The sequence below is a fragment of the Amblyomma americanum genome, chromosome 7, assembly GCF_052857255.1.
Source record: "Amblyomma americanum isolate KBUSLIRL-KWMA chromosome 7, ASM5285725v1, whole genome shotgun sequence".
In the NCBI taxonomy this organism is placed as follows: Eukaryota; Metazoa; Arthropoda; class Arachnida; order Ixodida; family Ixodidae; genus Amblyomma; species Amblyomma americanum.
The window spans coordinates 11,163,015-11,183,385 of NC_135503.1; the positions used below are offsets into that span (position 1 = coordinate 11,163,015).

At 51.4% G+C, this 20,371-nt stretch overlaps 4 protein-coding genes across 4 annotated transcripts in view; 3 read left to right on the forward strand and 1 right to left on the reverse strand.

Moving 5' to 3' along the window:
* RpL24 (ribosomal protein L24) overlaps nucleotides 1-20,371 on the forward strand; it is a 304,226-nt gene that overhangs the window by 259,705 nt on the left and 24,150 nt on the right. The gene's annotated exons all lie outside the window — the stretch shown is intronic.
* Cep97 (centrosomal protein 97kDa) overlaps nucleotides 1-20,371 on the reverse strand; it is a 151,437-nt gene that overhangs the window by 114,771 nt on the left and 16,295 nt on the right. Inside the window, exon 9 of the mRNA XM_077631139.1 lies at nucleotides 18,175-18,289. Within this exon, the coding sequence (XP_077487265.1) occupies nucleotides 18,175-18,289 (115 nt within the window). The remainder of the gene's footprint in view (nucleotides 1-18,174; nucleotides 18,290-20,371) is intronic.
* Nucleotides 10,133-12,480, forward strand: LOC144098461 (uncharacterized). The gene has a single exon (XM_077631141.1). It carries the CDS (start codon nucleotides 10,612-10,614, stop codon nucleotides 12,304-12,306), a length of 1,695 nt encoding a protein of 564 aa, XP_077487267.1. The 5' UTR covers nucleotides 10,133-10,611; the 3' UTR covers nucleotides 12,307-12,480.
* Nucleotides 12,906-14,948, forward strand: LOC144098462 (uncharacterized). Its single transcript, XM_077631142.1, has one exon. It carries the CDS (start codon nucleotides 12,975-12,977, stop codon nucleotides 13,674-13,676), a length of 702 nt encoding a protein of 233 aa, XP_077487268.1. The 5' UTR covers nucleotides 12,906-12,974; the 3' UTR covers nucleotides 13,677-14,948.

Below are 20,371 nucleotides of genomic sequence, written 5' to 3' on the forward strand. Positions count from 1 at the left end.
TTGTTTGCCTAATTAAGTTAAATTAATTCGCTACGGAACTTGCCTACGCCTCATGCCTCCGGTCAACGACTAATCAGGCGTGGCCCCTATCGCCGGTCAGCAGTCGAATCACAATCTTTCGCACGCGGGGTGGAGAAGTTTGTCGCTCCTTCCCCTCCGAACTTACGGAGAGTGCAGTGGTGGGCAGGTTGGCCCGATTAATTGTAACTTCGGCGCCAACCAACACCACAGCCGCCCACGATATCTTGACAAACTGGCGTCCGCGACAGGACTTGCTGACCACGATTGGCCGTGACCGCGAGGCATAGCGTTCAAGTAATATCTCACGTACTGTCAGAACTGAGAACAAAGAACCGTTGGTGCAATGGCAGAGTTAGAAAAAATAATTGCTCTCGGGAAGCAGCTAGGCTTTGAGGGGGTCGCCCTCCAGGAATTCCTCAGAAATGAGCGCGCGAAACAGCGCGAGCGCATGAAAGAAGAAGAGCAGCGGCTAATAATAATAATAATTGGTTTTTGGGGGAAAGGAAATGGCGCAGTATCTGTCTCATATATCGTTGGACACCTGAACCGCGCCGTAAGGGAAGGGATAAGAGAGGGAGTGAAAGAAGAAAGGAAGAATTAGGTGCCGTAGTGGAGGGCTCCGGAATAATTTCGACCACCTGGGGATCTTTAACGTGCACTGACATCGCACAGCACACGGGCGCCTTATCGTTTTTCCTCCATAAAAACGCAGCCGCCGCGGTCGTGTTCGAACCCGGGAACTCCGGATCAGTAGTCTAGCGCCCTAACCACTGAGCCACCGCGGCGGGGCAGCGGCTACTCGAGGAGGAAGAAAGGGACAAGGCGCGCTCCGCTCGTCGAATGCTCGAACTGAGCGCTGAACTACAAATTCTCCACGTGAGAGGCGAGGGTGGCGGGAGCGCTGGTTCAGATTCCGCTTCGGTTCAAAGCGAACCTACATCGCGTTTCACGGTCGTCAGTCCACATAAGCTAATGGCGCCGTTTAACGATAAAACGGACGACTTGGACGCCTACCTGACACGGTTCGAACGAGTCGCAGAGGCGCAGAAGTGGCCGCGAGACCAGTGGGCTACTGCCCTTAGCACGTGCCTTGCGGGAGAGGCCTTGAGCGTTTTTGGCCGCATGCCGGGAGCGGATGCGGTAGACTATGACAAGGTCAAGCGAGCTCTTCTGCTTCGTTTCCGCTTGACGGAGGAGGGATTTCGACAGAAGTTCCGGACGGAAGCCCCCCACGAGCACGAAACCCCGTCCCAGTTCTTCTCCCGATTAGAGAATTACTGGGAGCGGTGGGTACAGCTCTCTTCGTGCGAGCAGACCTACGAGGGTATCAAAAGAGCCTCCTTCTGAGGGAGCAGTTTCTAGAGAACTGCACGCCATCGATGGCTACCTTCCTGAAGGAGAAAACGGCGGGCGATCAGAATGAGCTGCTACAAAGGGCAGACAACTATGTCACTGCTAGGGGGCCCACATACTTTGGCCGGCGTGAACTGAAACGTGAGGACCGGCCCGTAGACAAGTCCTCCGACGCTGGCCGCAAGGGCCACCAGGGAAAACCGCTACCCGCGGCAGTATCATCCACACCACGCTGCTACATTTGCGCGCGACCGGGGCACGTCGCGGCGCATTGCAAGGAGAGCCGGAGAAATCCTGAGCAGGGCAACCGGGCACGCCCGGGAGCAAAGGACGTGTCGGCCTGCATTCAAAACGGCTATCTAGGGCTGAAAGATGGCCATTTCCTGCCAGTGGTTAACCTCGGCAGGGCCCAAGAGTCCGGGGTCCTTCCCATCGTTGAAGGCCTCATTGCTGGGCAGAGGATAAAGGTGTTGAGAGACACGGGGTGTAACATTGTTATTGTCAACCGAGACCTTGTAACAAAGTCCCAACTTACTGGCCGACACCGAGCCGTTTACCTGGTGGACCGCTCGGTCAAAACGCTACCCGAGGCGTGAATTCAAGTTGACACACCTTACTATAGGGGAGAGGTGCTGGCCGGATGCATGGAATCGCCACTGTTCGACCTAATTCTCGGGAATATCGACGGCGCCAGGCATCCGTCCGAGCCCGACGCGACTTGGAGGGGAATAGCCCTGAGTACCGAAGGGGCCGAAGCGGGTGCATCGGATCCCGTACAGGGACAGCCAAGTACCCCGGACGAGCCCGCACCCGCGGCGGCCGTGACCACCCGTCAACAGTCCAGGCAGAAATCGTCGGAGACGTTCCGCATGTTACGAGTACTAACCGCGATGGCAGAAGTCACCCCGACGCAGATTAGCCGAGACCAACAAGCGAACGAGACCCTCCGGCGTTGTTTTCAGATGCAGAGGAAAGAAGGAAAGCTCCGGTGCAAGGGAGGGGGCTCGTACACCTTTCTGCTAAGAGATGACATGCTCTATCGCCAGCTCCTACCAGAGTCAGGCTCGGGTACTTTACAGCTGGTTGTCCCCTTTCAGCACCGAAACAAGGTTCTCCGCCTCGCGCACTGCGGACTGATGGCAGGTCATTTGGGGCACAAAAAGACTTGTGACCGCATTCTGGCTGATTTCTTCTGGCCCGGCGTGCACGGTGACGCTAGTCGGTTTGTGGCGTCGTGCGACAGCTGCCAGAAGACAGCCCCACGGGGATCAGTCAAAAAGGTGCCCCTTGAGAAAATGCCTCTGGTTGACACGCCGTTTCGCCGGGTGGCTATCGATATTATTGGACCCCTCAAGCCCACAACTCGGAAGGGGAATCGCTACATCATGACGCTAGTTGACTATGCGACCCGGTTCCCAGAGGCCGTCGCCCTGTCCAGCATCGAGACCGACCGGGTGGCCGAGGCTCTTACAAATCTTCGCCCGAGTGGGTGTTCCGGAGGAGATGTTGAGCGACCGAGGGTCGAATTTCACCTCGGAACTCATGGCAGAAGTGGGCCGTCTGCTGTCTCTTCGCCTGCAGACCACCTCGCCCTACCACCCGATGGCCAACGGCCTCGTGGAAAGGCTCAACGGGACGCTCAAGAAGATGATCCGCCGCATGTGCACAGAAGAGCCCAAGGAGTGGGATCGGTTTATCGAGCCGCTTTTGTTCGCCTACAGGGAGGTCCCCCAGGCAAGCACTGGGTTCTCCCCGTTCGAGCTTTTGTACGGGCGGAACGTGCGAGGCCCCCTCACTATACTGAAGGAATTGTGGACGGGGGACAAACTGGAAGAGGAGACCAAGACGGCCTACCAGTATGTGATTGACCTGCGAGAGAGGCTCGAAACGACCTGTCAGATGGCACATGAGGCTCTAGAAGAGGCAGATGAGCGATACAACCGGTATTACGACCGCGGGTCTAAATCGAGGGCATTACAGGTTGGAGACCAGGTGCTCTTACTGCTCCCCACCGAGCACAATAAGCTCACGATGAAACGGAAGGGCACCTATGTGGTTAAAGGAAAAAAGGGAGAAGTCGACCACGTGGTAGATGTTGCGGGCAACCCAAAAACATTCCATGTCAATATGCTGAAGAAATACTTCAGCCGGGTCCCTGAAACCGACTCTCACGTGTCGGTGGTTGCGGCGGTAGCCTCCAATATAGACGATGGGGCGCTGGTGTGGCCTCTCGGGAAACAAGCCGACCACCGCGATGTCGCGGCGTCCGAGAAACTGACCCCACCACAGGCACAGGAGCTGCGGTCCCTCATTTCTCGACATAAGGAGCTGTTTTCCGATCGGCCCGGATACACCACGTGGGCCGTGTGCAGCTTGACCACTACCACCAACAAGCCCATCCAGGTCAAGCAGTACCCGCTTCCCTTCGCAGTGCGTCAGGAAGTTGAGAGGGAGGTTGCCGCGAAGCTGCGGATGGACGTGATCGAGAAGTCACGCTCACCGTATAATGCCCCAACAGTCCTGATAAAGAAGCCCGACGGTTCGAACCGCTTTTGCGTAGATTTCAGGAGATTAAATGAGGTACTGGTCGCCGATGCCGAACCGATCCCCCGCGCCGACTGCCTCATCGCGGAGGTGGGAGGCAAAAAGTTCTTCTCTAAGATGGACCTCGCGAAGGGCTATTGGCAGGTCCCCATGGACGATCACTCAACGGAAAAGACAGCGTTTTCGGCTCCCAGTGGCCTTTACCAATTCAGGAACATGCCTTTCGGCATCAAGACCGCCCCAGCCGTCTTTGCTAAACTGATGAGGAAGCTCCTAGACGGGATAGGCAACGTCTATCATTACTACGACGACCTGCTCGTAGCGACCGAGTCGTGGGAGGACCATGTCAAGGCACTGGAGCAGGTTCTCACGCGAATCCGGGATGACCATACATCCGAAGAAATGCGAACTCGGCGTCGATCAACTGTGTTTTCTCGATCACACGATTGGAAAGGGAACCCTTGGCCCGATGGAATTAACACTGGACAGGATCCGCCAAGCCCCACGACCGATAACCAAACGCCAAATACGAGCCTTTTTGGGCCTAGCGGGATACTATCGTGAATTCATCCCGAGTTACGAAACTGTTGCCGCACCTCTGACAGACCTGACCAAAAAAATCGCAACAAACAGCGTTAGGTGGGGGGATAACGAAGAACAAGCCTTTAACAGCCTGAAACAACTGCTCTCAGAGGCCCCCATCGTACAGGTTGCGGATTTCAGCAAGCCATTTGTACTCCGCACCGACACCTCAGATCAAGGGGTTGGGGCAGTACTGTTGCAGGAAAAAGACGGACTTCTGCATCCCGTCGCGTACGCGAGTCGCAAGAAACTTCCCAGAGAGAAGGCGTACGCAGCAGTTGAGGAGTGCTTGGCCATTGTATGGGCTATCAAGCGCTTCAATTTCTACCTCTACGGCAAACGATTCACCGTCCAGACCGATCATCAGCCACTGAAATATCTGTACGAGGCTCAGTTTATGAATTCACGGCTGCATCGCTGGGCGCTGCTCCTACAGAAGTACGACTTCGGGGTCGAGAGCATTAAAGGAAAAGATAACGTCGGCGCAGACTACCTCAGCCGGGTGTGAATAGCCATGGGGTGAACTAAACGCGTTGCGACGGCCCAGTTTCACCCTTAGCTAGAAATTTCTTTTTATTGTTATTTTGTGCCTTGTTGGTAGTGTTTTGAAATGTTATGAGTTTTGAAATGTTATGCAGCGCAAGATGTCTGCGTGTGGTCGTGTTTCAGTGTTGGACTGTTACGGCCGAATGTGCAGTGTCGAACTGTTTTGACTAACTGGGACGTGACTGCGTGAGGTGTGGCAGTGCGTGAGGTGTGGCAGTGCGTGAGGCGTGTGTCGGTGGGCTATCCTGCGAGCCTTCGTGGAAAACTGGTGATACGACGAGGTGGTGCGCGCTGGTGACAGTGGTGTGCGCGTCTTTCATCTGAGGTGGCTTGTCCGCCAGGAGCGTGTGTGCATGCACGAAATTTGTGTTTTGTTTGTGAATGTTGCTAAGAATATCATTCTTTTCGTGGGGGTTATGTCACAAAGTTCATGCCTGCCCTGTCCAGCTTTGACCTTTGTTTCCCAGAAACATGTCGCGGAGCGGCGTCGACGACTTTTCCCCCTCCCCCGTGGGGGAACGGCATTCTCACCATAGTGCTGGAGGGGTCACTCAAAACTACACCCCCCCCCCCCCTCCTAGCATTGTTGCCATACAGGTGGCAAGCGCTTGCACGTGTTGGGTGTTGAACAGCAGAAGCGGATTGAATGGCCCCCAATGACTCCTCCTGGGATTAAGGTATTGTGTCGAATTCTTTCGACATTCCTTCATATGTTCTTTTTTTTCTTTTTGGGAGCCGCATTCCTCTGTGCGTGGCTCCTGAAGAGTCTTTCTTTTTCCCTGTGTTGTTCTTTTTCTTCCATTCTTTGCCATGCGAAAGGGGCGACGGGAACGCCGCGGGCTGGCAGTTGGTCTGGAGGTTTCGGTGCATGCGGTCGTGCGTGAGGTCAGCCAGGGAAGTGGTCGGCAAGGAGCCTAGGCGGAGATCTGACGCGTAGAGCGCGGCGACGGTGGTCCCGAAGACGCGAGGCCCAAGTTCGCCCGTATCCGCAAGCCCCCATCAGCACCGCGACGAGCAGCCGCAGCCAGTCGCTCCCTGCGAACGGACCTTGCCGCTCCGCAGCTAAGCCATCGTTTCTCACCACTCACTTAAACTCTTTTATCTTTGCATTTTTGCTTTCTGTGTTTCTCGTTGTAATCCTCTGTACTGTATTTCCGTCTCGTAACATTTTTGTATAGCAATCGCCCTGACGTTTCTTTCTTTGTGTTAATTGTTGTGTTAACGTGTTCAATTGGTGCTTGTGTTATTTGCGTAACGTCAGTGTACGGCGCTACCTTGTCGGGCATATTGTAATACTTGGTTGTTTGCCTAATTAAATTAATTCGCTACGGAACTTGCCTACGCCTCACGCCTCCGGTCAACGACTAATCAGGCGTGGCCCCTATTGCCGGTCAGCAGTCGAATCACAATCTTTCGCACGAGGGGTGGAGAAGTTTGTCGCTCCTTCCCCTCCGAACTTACGGAGAGTGCAGTGGTGGGTAGGTTGGCCCGATTAATTGTAACTTCGGCGCCAACCAACACCACTGCCGCCCACGATATCTTGACACATGCCGTTGCTCCTCAGCGAACGTATGAACTAGCTCACCGATGACCGTGGCTATAGTTGGGCCGCTGAACGCGCGCACAAGGGTTGTGTCGATAATGTTCGTGACGTCATCCCCCCTTTGGGTTCGCACTTCCGGGTCCTCATTTCACTAAAACAGTCTTATTCGGTATGTTAAAAACGACTCGTAGCAATGAGATCAAACTCACATTAAAAACGGAGCTGCCTGCTAGGAACGTCCGAAAGAAAAAGCTTCATCTGGAGCATGATAAACGCGTACAGAGGCCTTCAAACGTTCCAGAGCCACTTCCCGTGACCGGATACAGTCACCGCTATATCTCTTAAGATTCTTCAGGCGAGATAATCTATCCTCATAATAGTCTCCTAATCTGCCTATAATCAGCTTATTCTCGTTGAGTGACTCAAATGCGCTGAATGACTCATGACAACCTCCAGTGATGGCGTCGGTGACAGCCGTATAGACCTCCATAAGCTCAGCACAGAGAGCTTGTCAGCGACCACAGAAAATACGTTCGTGACAGCAGTTATCAGACAGGGAAGAGGCCGCGGCCTGCACAACCGGCAAAAGCGCGGAGAGATCCACACGAGTTCGAAAGCATGGCTCAGAAACTGCCCCAATGGCAAGCAGAGTAAGCTAGAGACTTTTAAAAACACAAACTGCCAGCGAGCGCATGCTTCAGAGGTCGACAGTGAAACATTCGCTGCAGCAGAGTGCGCTAGGTTCACAACGGAGGAAAACATAGAGGCTTAATCGACTTCGACCGTGCCTGAAAGTCATGTGGAAAATGGACGGCCGCACGGCAACTCGTCGCGAGGGGCCAGGTGGCAAGTGCCACTGATTATGCGCATTAATCAGCAGAGTGGTCCCGTATAAGCTTAAGCTATAGTACGTCACCAGTGATCTAAAACTCTGTAATGACTTCGCACTTGCAAGTTGAGAGGCCGTTCTTATCGGAGTAGACACACCAAATTTTGTTATGCGTGTAGCTTTTTTTTTTTTGGAATGGTGCGCAAGACAATAGTGTGCAGTCCGCATCACCTTTGTGTAGACCGCTCGGTCGGTGCATTTTCGCGAACAACCCCCCCCCCCCCCCTCCCCTTGTCTCGGCGTACACGATTTAGAGGCAACGTTTGTGCGCAAGTAGAGCACCGTAGACTTGCAAGAAAGATGATCGCGGGCAATTTGCTTGGAAACCATGGGCTGCTTTCTCATTTTAGTTTTTATTGCGCGGAGTACACTGCTCCAGCGCTCTACACAAGGGTCACGCGGACTGCACAGTCGGGGACAAAAGTCTCTGGACCACGTGTTCCTCAAACGAAGCTCTGCTAGCAGCCGGCGGCTGGGGACCACGCTTATGGAGGTGACAGTCAGAATTTTGTTCTTTCACCTCGACAAGTGTGGCCTCCAGCCGCCGAATTATAGTAGAGCTATCGGCTTCGTTTGAGGAACACGCGGTCCAGAGACTTTTCTCCCTGACTGTACATAAGACATGTACATAAGAATTCGCCTACGCCAGCCGATTAATATATAATTTAATGTTTTTTTTTCATGCCGTTTCGATTTCAACAGCCGAACGGTGGCTGTGACGTAAGACAAGTTGAGGTCACGTGGGGCATACAAAAATTTTGATTTAACCGCCGCTGTTCATTATTCTTTCGTTCCAGCTCTTGGGCAGGCTTGCTTAAGATTGAGGTGAAGTTTGTTGTGTGCCTCACGTGACCTCAACTCGTCTTCTACATCCCAGACTTGGTTAGGCCGTCTTAACATGTAACAACATGAGAGAAAAACAATTATGAATCGTTTACCGCTTACTAGCGCGATCGTCCATGTTTTCTAACGCGCTGCGAGTCCCTCCAAAGAAAGAGCCCACAACTGATGTTTCATTTCTCTACCCCATTAGCAAGTTCGATGCGAGTACGCCACGATTACTGAACCCAGCAGTGAAGCCGCGAAAAGCACACATGCCATGTCGCTACTGCCACGTAGTGGCGGTTCCAAGAAGTTGACTTCGCGGGTGGCTCAATGGTGGTTCAGGACGCGCACGGGTTAACCCTTTCAGGGCCCGGTGATTCCAATTGGAATCACCAAATTCGTCAAACAAGAAACCCTACACAAGGCAGGTCTGTAGAAAACAAACGACTGCGTATAGCGCCGCCTTTTCTGCCCTTTGTCCTCTCCAAAGCGCTACTTCTTGTTACAAGAAGACTAGGCGCATATTTACCCGGCTGTGTTTCTCTCGTCTTCAAACGGCAACAGCGCTCTGATCCTCCCACATTTTTTGCGCACTGCTACCATCAGTTTTGTCGGTTACACACCACGGCTGGTGTGTCTCTGGCATCGCTGCTGTCAGGGTTGCAGGAACGATAAATGTGTCAAACGAGCAGTAACACTGCAAAGTCATTCCCAGTAGAGTGGCGCCAAGGGGTATGGGAACGAAAACGTTGAGTAAAACTTCCAGCTGGAGTGATGCTTTCGTGCCATTGCTGGTCATAAACACTGACGAGAATCTCGCACATTCGTATACCAGCCACAACAGAAACGCTTCGGGTATTTGTTGGCGAATAAAACTGCTCCGTCAGTGACTGAAGGAAGCGCCCGGCAGACTACTCCTAACAACGGTTACCCACTGTTAGGCACTAAGCTTTCGTTTTCTTCCCCGCGTGCCGCGACATTTTCGAGTGGCGACGCACAAATAATTTCTTCCGCGCACTCAAAACCGGACACAGCCTGGGAAGTTCGCTGACATCACCGTCCACGCAGTGATTTCAGGGGTTAATTTTTGGAATGAATTCGATTTGAGGATGCCGAAAGCGGCAATTCCTATCATAACTTTTTGTAGGGTTTCGCGACCTGGAGGTGCCAAAGAGGAGGGCGGGCGGGGAAGGGGGGGGGGGGGGCAGTCAGCTGCTTAATTCCTCACATATCGATCCTTCACAAAATCAGTCATGCCGGTGCTATCAGTTCTCACTTCTACCGCCATGTTCTGGCTTCGCCATAGACAGTGGCGGTACGGCGTTGTAATACTCCAAATGCGCGAGATATGGCGCCCAAGGTCAACGCCTGTCAAAATTTGCCGGCTGCCGGAGCTACTGCGTCGCTGGGGTGGAGGAATTTCACCTTGGAATCACCGGCGCGCGTTAGCGAGCCAGAAAACGATGAACAAACACACATAAATAATCGATCGTCAGCCTCTCGCACGGCAGACGCGTGCAAAGCGAAGCTGCTTGGATCGTGAACACGCATCGCAGACTGGAATGCGAGACGCGAAGACGACACTCGCGCGCAACGCTCCCGCCGCCAGCCTCATCGACGGCTCCTGCTGGTGGCCGAATTTCGCGTCTCTCCTCCTTGCCACCGCGCCCAGCCGCCCTCCTCCTCTCGGAAGAAGAGAGGAAAAGAAGAGAGAACGAAAAAGATGGAGCGCTGGTTTCCGGTCATAAAGCTTCCGGTCTGACATCGCAGCGCCGCCCGGCGTCAAAAACCCGTGTCATATTCTCGGGAGAGAATGAACGAGGGAGAGCGGAAAGAAAAACCAAGTTTTTCGGGGGTGCTAGCGAACGACGGCTTGCCCTGACGATGTTGTGTCACCGGAATGGGCCATGTCGTCGCCTTGAGTACTCTGCCTAACCAGCGCACAGTCCTCCTCGAAAGTAACCGCCGTCAAGCGGCCCCAGGAGCATCGCCCACAGCACCCGAGTGACGGACGGCCGAGCGACAACGACGACGAGCGCCGCGGCAAAACAAACCGCTCGCTCGCTCCTCGGCCGACACGGCATGCCGCCGCGGTCGGCCCGCCGACTGCGCTGCAGGCTCCTGAGGTAGGCACGGGGAATCCATCTTTGCTTCGCTGCGTGGCCAAACACGACGAGGGGCCCCGAGGAAGAAGAAGAAACGGAGGCGCGACGCAACATTACTCGCTCCTGCCGACGCTCTCGCCGGCGCCGATCTGCCCCGGCTGGGTGACATTTGAGAATTGGCGCTCGGCGAGTCGCGACGACGTATGCGCCCTATCAATCAACCGCTCGTTCATAGCGCCGACCTGGTTGCCTCTTCGCCGCACTCGAACGACACCCAAACACGCGAAGCCCGGAGCCCGTGCGTCCAACACCACCACCACGTGCGGCAGTCGGCGATCGACGACAAGCAGCCTGGCGAGCGGCGGCCCGACGCCATGTACGCGCAGAACGGAGATGCCGCCGCCGACGGAGGCCATGCGCTGGCCCGGCCACCGCTGCTGACCTCTCCTCCGGTGAAGCGGCGCCGCAGCGAGGACGGTGAGCGCACCAAGAGAGCCGCCCGCGGAGACACGCAGCGCGGATGCGAGTCCGACAGCGGCTTGCCCAGCGGCGGCCAGGCCCTGGCCTCGCACCACCACCATCACCACCACCACCACAAAAAGACGACCGGCGGCAGCGACGGTGCGGACCAGGCTAAGGGCGACCTGCACGGCGTCTGTACGCTCGAAGAAGGCTCGCTCAAACTCAAGATCTCGCTCCACCGGCCGCACGCTGTCACACCTGACGGCTTATCGGCAGCCAAGCCCCCTGGTGATAAGGCAGCGAGTAGCCGGCCGCCGAGCCCCCCGTCCCTGGCCAAGCCCGAAGCCGAGGAACGCGCTGCCAGACATTCCCCAGCACCACCGGACTCTCCTGCAGCCGCTGATAGTGCCGTGCGAAAGGTTTCCCGGAATGTGTGTTGTGACAGCAACCAGACACTTGATGCTGTTTCCAGTGAAAGTGTGTTTGTTCCTTTAACAGTGCGAAAAGTGGCGCTGCCTAGAGCACCCACATCAGATGTGGTTGCATCAGAGTTGTCAACCAAAGATTCCCCTTTAACTCCAGTACTCAATACCTCAAACCCTTTCCCAAACAGTGCTGTGAAAACCAATACACAGGCTTTAAGTGGCCTGCCGCCTAGGCACACTTCGATCAACACTGTGTCAAACACTGCCTCCTCAACCCTATCAAAGACTGCCATACCAAAGGTGCCACTGTCTGAACCAAACACTGATTTCTTGCCGAGCAGCAAATTGTCTGGCACCCATGCTATTCCCAAAGAACTTGTGCATAGAATGGACACTGGTGCAAGCACACACAATGCAATGGGGGGTCGATCACTTCCACGCAAAAGTACCACTCCTGGTCACTATGTACCCTACAAGCCTCCACAAAACAGGAGGCGTCTCATACAGGACACCTCAAAGCTCAAGTGCAAGATGAGAGGCCACACAGATCTACCTGCACTACAGCCTCTCGACAGCATGAAATCTCCACAAACCTTCCATCATGTCCACGTGTCTGTGGGCCAGAATGGTGGCCGAGGCTTTGTCAACCATGACTCAATTTTGGACCACCCGAGTGTGCATGCAAGGATGTTCCCTTCTGGATCACCACCACCTGCCAGGCTGGCTGCACTGCTCAATTCGAGCAGGCCCCAAGGGTCCTCGGGAAGCAGGCAGCCTGTGGCCCAAAGCAAAGCAGGCACGTCTTCGGAGCACCAGCCACTAGACTTGTCGAGGACTGTGACCAAGGCCACAGTGCCCAGAGTGTCTTGCTTGGGCCAAGGCCGGCCGAACTATGTTCCACCTATTGGCTTGTTCTACATGAGGTCTGGTAGCAGGCAGAGACTGGACAGCATCATAAAGAAGCTGTGGGCAAAGCACAACAGCTCTATTCGAGGCAGGCCGCGCCCTTAGGTACTCTGCGTGTGAGGACTACAAAAAAGACAGCCTTTTCATAAATTGCAATGTTTCAATCGTTAATATGCGGAAGAGTGCAGCTGTGAAGTTTTTTGTAGATCACAACACTCGTGTTTCGAATTGGAGGGGCGGGGAATTCTTGTTACTTTGTATTAAAAAGTGTGTAGAGGTCTCCACGAACCCGTGTCTCTCGTCTGTCTGCGTGTAATGAAAAGCACGTCGCTTTATCGCCGCTCTGCGCGCTGTTCGCAGAACAATGCAATGCGTCACAAATGCAGCATGGCCACCACAACCCGGTGCCAACAGCACCACTCATGCGGAAAAGCGCATACGCGTTTTGCACTGCGCTCTTCACTACCGGTGCCGCGGGCCGTCTGGCGCTGCTCGAAAAGACCGAGGTCAGCCCAGCGAAAGCGAAGGTGTCCAGCGCGGCGGCGGCCGGTGCGATACTGCATCAAATTTTGACGGTGTCCGCAGCAAAACGGCAAACGGCGGCAAAAATCGCACCGGCGGCGGCTGCTACCGTGCGCCGCTGCTGCCGCTGGCGGCGGCAGAGGGGGCGCGCGCGGCGCGTGGCGCCCTCTTTGGGCGACCGAAACAGGCGGAGGTCTTTTACCCCGTTCGCGCACAGGGGCGAAACGCAGCAGCGGAGCGAGCGCTGCGCGATGACGCCGGCCGCCAAGAAGGGCAAGTACGACGCCAAGTTCAAGCTGCAGGTGATACAGTTCGCCGAGCGCTTCAGCAACCGGGCCGCCGGCACAAAATTCGGCCTGAACGAGTCCACCATCCGGGGATGGCGCAAGGTGAAGAAGGCGGCCACCGCCAGCACACCGCCGGCCACGCCGCCGCCGCGCGGTCATGCAGCGGCCACCCTGCACCACCAGGCCTGCTGGCCGCAGGCGCCCGTGGGCGCAGCTGCGTGCTACGCACCACGACCCCCCGGAGAGATGCGCGGTGAGCCCTGCTGGAGCGAGAGGTGGCATCATCAAGAGCCCGCACGTGCGCTGGCCGCCGCCGACGCGAGCCTCTACCGGAAGTGTCCGCCGCGCGAGCCGCAGGCCAGCGAACCGCCGTCGCCGGCAAGAGCGCCCGCTTTCCTGCCGCCCTGCGAGTACCCGAGCTACGCGCCACCGATGATGCCCGCGGCCCCGCCGCCCGTCAAACGCGTGCTGCTGCGCGGCGACTACGGCAACGGTTTTCCCGAGGTGACCGTCCCGTTCACGGTGATCGCCGAGAAGGCCCTGCGCGCGCTCTGCGAGCAGCGGGGCCAGGCCGCGCCGACCGGCGCCTGCGCCACCGACCAGCGCGAGGTGTTCGCCAGCTTACTGGGACTGACGCCCAACAGACTCGTGGACAACGTGACGTGACCGGGGGCGCCGCGACGGACCCCCCGGGCCGCGGAGGCGGCGGGCCCGGGCGAGCCGCACATGCGGTCCCACTACAAATATTAGTCAACGCTGCCCGTAAACTATTACTACTACTACTCGGCTCAGCCTCCTCTTCACCTGGACGACGACGAAGAACCAGCGCCCAGGGGGTCGCCAACCGGACTGCGCTTCCTCCCGGGCTCCGGCCGACCCGAAATTCGGCCTCCCCGGAGGAGGCACGCCTGATCACGTCCTTCGGACGGCCTCGCGCGCACATGCTTTCTTCGCGCTGTCTGTCCTCCGGAACGCGCTCCTACTTAGATCGGTGCAATACTTTCCCTCTCACCCCGCGCTGTTGTTCGAGCCGCCATGGCATATCTGCAACGCGCATTGCCTTAGCCTACCTTTGGGACTGACCGTGCCAAACACGGTGACCGCCGCCTTCTTTTTTTTTTTGTTTGCCAAAATTCGCCGAGCGGGCGCCTTTGTGAGACTCGGTTGCCCTCTGGAGCATGCACACAGGTTCTGTGCAATCAGTGCCAGTCACAGCACATAACTTTACTACTCCTCACTTCGCTTCTTTGTTCTCTACAGCCACATGATCGATGCACAAACTAACTTAGTGGACTGCAGCTTTCTCGTGTGTTTACATTTCTTCCTTTAGGAAAAATACGACGTGTGTACATATACATGGAATATGCTAGGTCAAACTTAAATGAGTTTTCACATAGAACTATTAATAAATATGGTGAGGCATTACATGGCTGTGTTTGGTGGATGCCTGTTATTTTTGACTGCCTTGTATGAGGTTACAAATGTAATACATAGGATGCCGAGAGGTGGTCCCTGGCTTTGACTACTGCCACATAGTGATGGAGACGTGCGACATTTATGCACATGTCAAACCTTCTCTTAGGCATGCTTGGAGAGATCCATGCAAGCCAGCTGATGCAAGAAGTTAAAATGCCTCTGCCTGCTCAATGAATAGCCCCTGGTGAAGCAAACACTGCGCTTGTCACGATGTCAAGTAGGTGTGCCTCCTCAAGAGCTGTCTTCCACGAGACAGTCTACATTCCAGTCTCCAGCCGTCCTCTCTTAGATGCATAATGTACTGCTCAAAGTTGCACGATTGCTACCCCTCCCGGCTCTGCAAGCTGTTTGTTGTTTCTTGTCAGCCAAAGCCCTTGAATCTGTGCCTGAACAAACTGCTCTGTACTGACTTTGAAAAACATGGATGCAATTAAAGGAGGAAATTTTTGCTGGCTTCTCCAACTGTGGTCTCCTCCTTCCTTGTGCTGCCATCATATTATGAATGGCACTTTTTCTTGCATGCCATATTACTTAATCTTCAGCACAGCTTTCAACAACATAAAGCATAAAAACGGCACATGTGACCTCCATTGTAATGCTTTTTTTGCCTTTTGCCATTTGTTTGTTTATTCAAAAATAATTGTTAGTGACTGTGTCTAATATCACTTTACTGTAATGGCCATTAACGTTAAGAACTATCACAGCAGCAACACAGACTGATATGCAGAGATGGGAACAGCACGATAAAGCTACATTATCCACTACTAATGTCAGAATTTACTGATTCTTCACTCATGTTTCTTAGACGTGTGCTTGACACTGTCTGCAACAACAACTTTTCGTTTTCTCTCCCCCTCTCGTGTCGCTGAGTGCCTGAAATATGACAGTTCAAACGGATGCACCTAATTCATCTGCTCACAACGACGCTGAGGAATAGCAAGGGTAAGTTCCAAGTTGAAGTGGCCTTAGAATACACCGTTTGAAAACCAGTGCAGGAATAAATGTAGCACAGAAGCTCTACTGTGGCCAGTGACAGCACATTACCCATGCTCAGTGTGAAGTAATGGAGATGATCAGTTCTATGTCCAGACTAAAACACTTTTTTTTTATAAAGGTTGCAGTGCAGCATGAAAAGACTAAAGCCAAGCTAGGTTAATTCACTTTTCCACATTCTCGCGATTTAAGACAAAGCTGCGATGAAGCGCTTTGCATTTAATATGATGAGTCGAACTTTCAATGACTGCAGGCACACTACATGACGGCTCTGTATTATGAAAAAACAGATTCCCATTGCACAATGCTGCCATTAGAGAGACTCCGCAAAAGCTGTCAAGCTGCCACTCGACACTCGCCGAAGGTGCAAGTAAAGTTTCTTTAGTAGAAGTAGAATACCTGTGAGAGGGGGTGTTCCGCATGAAAATGGAATTAATTGCATTCATGTTACAAACCAGGGCTCTGTGTGAGAACACAGATATGTGCCAAGTACGGTTAAGAAGTATATGCTATTTCTCCCCACCAGTTTGCAATGATGCTTAGGTCATGCTGCCGGTTAGTTGTATGCTCTCTCATTGCAAATGCTTCAGCCATTGGCAAACAGCCTCAGTTTCATTTTAATGTTAGTTCATAAGTCCCTTTTATAAAGTGCAACAAAGGTGACAGACTGCCCCGCCCCTTCTAAGATACTGGAGATTACACTCGTGAGAGACAAATGATGGTTTTTTAGCTTGCAGACTATTGCAGAATCCTGAAGCCATGAAATTAGATTTTTATGAATGTCAAAAAGATGACTGCCTTTCAGCAGGTGGCTACAGGACAAACAAACAAAACAAAAGCTTTGGAAAAAACCTGCTTATAGGTATTGCTACAGTAAGGGATATAATGCACTAGATAGATCTAGTACACTTAGTAAGGGAGTAGCTTCAGTGATACAATTACGGTACACAATTACAAGCCATTAGCTAATGCTATAACAAAATTCCAGGAAAGAATTGCAAAGGTACATGCATCTCAACGCAAACAAATTTCTTAAGACGAGCAAAAGATTGCATCGTTTTTGACAATGGGTTGTTTGGCAGTAATCATCCCACAACACCTGAAATGACTCCACACCACAGGAAGCTGTTCACAGCCTTTTGGGCTTAGCTTCTTACTTACTTCACCTTCAAAGGAACTATATTGAAAAAAACCTCGCAATATTTATCAGGCTACAAGAAATTTTAGGATGAGTGATTATCATCACCGAAATCTGTTATTGCTACGGTACCTCAATGCATAGTCACTTGTGGTAAGGAACACTAAACCTACTAAGCAATGCAAATAGAAATAAAATTGCATTTGGTTCGAATAGAAGGGATACAGCTGTAATGTTTATGACTTGCTACATGAGACAGTACGACCCACCTATGTGGAAGAGTTCTTGCAGTTTTAAAGTGAAACCATAAGTTCCATGCTTCAAGAGTGGATGTGCTCCAAAGGTAGAGCATTTTCTGCTTAGTAGAGTTTCAGAGCCAAGCATCTCTGCAGCCAAGTTCAAGACTTCCTGTAATATATGCTGCATTGTGTTGCTTGACTCGATTTATGGCGGAAAACATTTTCGTCTTTCTCGCACACTTCGACAGCCAACCTTAGCAGTGGCCAGCAGTAATACACTCAGAATACTGTCACTCATTTTGGTAAATAACTTTTTTTAAAAGCAATTTTGGGAAATCAAAACATAATTTCTACAAGTTACCTGAACACTAGAACCTGTGGTAAACACACTGCTTGTCGAACATATTTGATAAAACTGTGTTATTTGAATTTTAATGAACCCCCCAGTTCTGATAAGAGCTGCGAAGACTTCCAAGTTATAGAGGTGACACCAAGTTTTACATTCTTTTCTAACTCATGTCATCAGATCTCATGAATGTTGCTGCAGGAATTGCAACGTTCTCCGTACCAGAAGTGGTACTGCATACCGCAAGTGGTATAGCATTGTGGTGATGCATATCGGTACAGGATGTGTGGTGTCCCACCCCATGTATGAAATGCTAAGCAGCTGGTCACTCTAACATTCCTAAACTAGCATCCCAACTGTAAATATTTTTCATGCGTATTTAGTTCATCTCGTATTACACTCACCACAGTCATCTAATGTTACCATATTGCTGGCAGTGCTGATAGTATAAGCTTATCCTTTTGTGGCAGTTGCATGTACAAACAGCCACAACTCTCACGGTAACTGCTGGGCTAAAACGGACACCCTGTGGAAACAAGCATGATGCAAGTTCCAGCATTTTATCAAAGAATGCCAACTGCACATGCCACTTTTGCTGCCACCGAGTCTCTTGTTTTTTTTTGTGGACAAAAGTTCACGTCACAAACAGTCTGCTTTTCCAACTTATGCTTCAATGTGTCTGCACATCATGATTGGCATGCGACAGTGCAGTTTCATGGCAGATTCGGAATGTTCAGGTGTTCAAGTGCAATGACTTCTCTCAGAGCATGCATGCAGTCAGTAAACCTAGAGAGAACAGATCAAAGGAGGAATCATTCTGCTCTGCATGTGATTCTTGCACTCCATTCCTCTTGAGATCCCACTGGAATGCTTCACTGCTGACACTGAATTGCAACACGTATGATGTACCGACTACATTCAAGGGAAGAAGCTGGCTGAAATAAAAAAAAATGGCAGCAGGGCAGGACTTGCCTGGTCGGCACCCGTGAGAGGGCACACTTGTGAGAGGTACTCGACCAGAGCCAGGTGGTCACCCAGGTGGAAGCAGCGGCCCTTGCCTTGGCTGTACAGCCACTCGGCCTTCAGGCTGCACCAGTCATGTGCATACAACTTGACAGTTTTGCCAACTTCGCCCCTAGCGCGGAGCTCTGCTCCACTTTAAGAAGCACCATGGAGCTTTATGAAAGATTAAGAAGACAGATGAAAATTCCTTACACAGTTTGTGCAGGGGAAAGATGGAGATTCCATATATTTAAAAAGTCAGCACTGCAGCAGTGTGCTAGTATGTACAAAACACACACTGCATGCTCTTAATGCCTCAAGGTTATCCATTTGCTGGCATGTATAAAACAAGCCAACGATGTATAGTCCAATATCACTTGAAGGTTATCACTGCCGTTTCAACTGGACAGGGCCAATAAATTTTTTCTGGTGAGGTACACGGACAGCCACTAATTAGAATAAATTCGCAAACTTTTACTTGACTTACCACAAAAATTATAGTGCTGATTATAATAGCAACAATAATAATAATTTTTACTTACTCTTAAATAAAAATGATGGTGCAGGAAAGCTACGCTCATCTATCTTGTTCAGCCTTTCCTCAAAAATAACTGTATTAGAGCAAGTGATCACCTTCAAATCACATTAGACTATACCTTGAGAGGATAAGGGCAGTACTTTACTTCATCCATCTGTTCCTAAGATCAAAAGTGAACTCTTCAGTGAATCACTTTGTGAGGAAGACATAAAAATGTTAACCTCAAGGGGCAAGTCACAATGTTCGGAGTGCAAAGAAGAGCAAAAAAACAAACATAATGATGCCATTTCATAGTTTTGACCACATGTTCAAGCGCAAACTTTTTGAAGATGTCACTACACACACATATTTTATCTTTAGTTAATTGAAAATAACCAATCACAAAAGACAAGGGACAAGAAAAGGAGTGTTCACGCCACAACGACTGGCGCGAACTAGTCCAGTCGTTGTGGCGTAAACACTCCTTCTCTTGTCCCTTGTCTTTTGTGACTGGTTATTTACAATGTACCAACTGGCCCGCATTTCAACACTTCTATATATAGTGCTTTTCTCTTTCTAAAACAGGTTTCAGAGAAAGCAAAAAAATTTAGTGTGCATGTTTTACCGAGCTTGTCGCAGAATGAAGTGTAGCTTTACCCAGTGAACACTGAAAACCTAACAGATAATCAAATACTGCATAAATTTTCTGGCAGCATGAAGGAACAACAAGAAACTTCAACACTCTTTCACTACTATTTCTTGTTTCCTTGTCTGGTCTTAGCATGTGCAGTACTGAAAATTCATAGAGTGCAGGTTTTTACTACAGCACAACCTTACCATCTGCAACTTACACATGTTTGCCTTAGTTATTTTGTTGATGGTGAAGCTGTGAGAAAGTACTTTGAAGAGCCCAAGTATCCACATTAGGCAGTAGATGAGCCTGGCACAATTAGCAGCTTGTAGTTCGAAGATCATTTTCAAATGGCTGGAAACGTCACTACACCATTAACAGCACCTTGTTTGTGCAAATAAAGGTTGTATCAATGTAATTTCTGCTTACCATATCATGTCATACACTGTCTCACAACTTGCTTGTAGTGGGGTGCAGGCAACAAGCGTAGAGTTACTGCTCTCAGCAGAAGCATGCGAGCTTACCGCACAATTATGGAACCCATCATTTTCAGCTCATAGTTTCCATTCCGCCATAAGCAAGTTATGAGACAGAGCACAGGAGCCCTTATAAATTGAGCACACAGCCAGAAATTTGTCATTCAATGATTTGTTAACGTAAATTTTCGAAAAATATAAAACTCTTTTCAGAAAGTCAAAAGAGATACAAGGCTATGTGCAGAGGGTCTAATCACTTAAGTAAAGCATGTAGTCGAAATGCAAGCTCATCTAATAGCTATAGATGTAAGCTGAACTGCTATACTAAATAGAAGAGGTTTATTGATTTCATGTGAGAAAATATATATGCATAAAAAATTTACCAACCTGTAACCTGGCTGAACTAGTTTTAGCTTCATATTTTTACCACCAGATTTCAAAGACTAAAGCTGCTTTCTTCATACAACCAAAACAAAAGTCTCCCCATGAGAGAAACACATCAAACTAAAGCACTGTAATAGTTTATTTCGCCATGACAGCCAT

Excerpts from the sequence above, each read along its gene's own strand:
- LOC144098461 (XM_077631141.1), top strand. The coding sequence starts at position 10,612 with ATGCGCCCTATCAATCAACCGCTCGTTCATAGCGCCGACCTGGTTGCC.
- LOC144098462 (XM_077631142.1), top strand. The coding sequence starts at position 12,975 with ATGACGCCGGCCGCCAAGAAGGGCAAGTACGACGCCAAGTTCAAGCTG.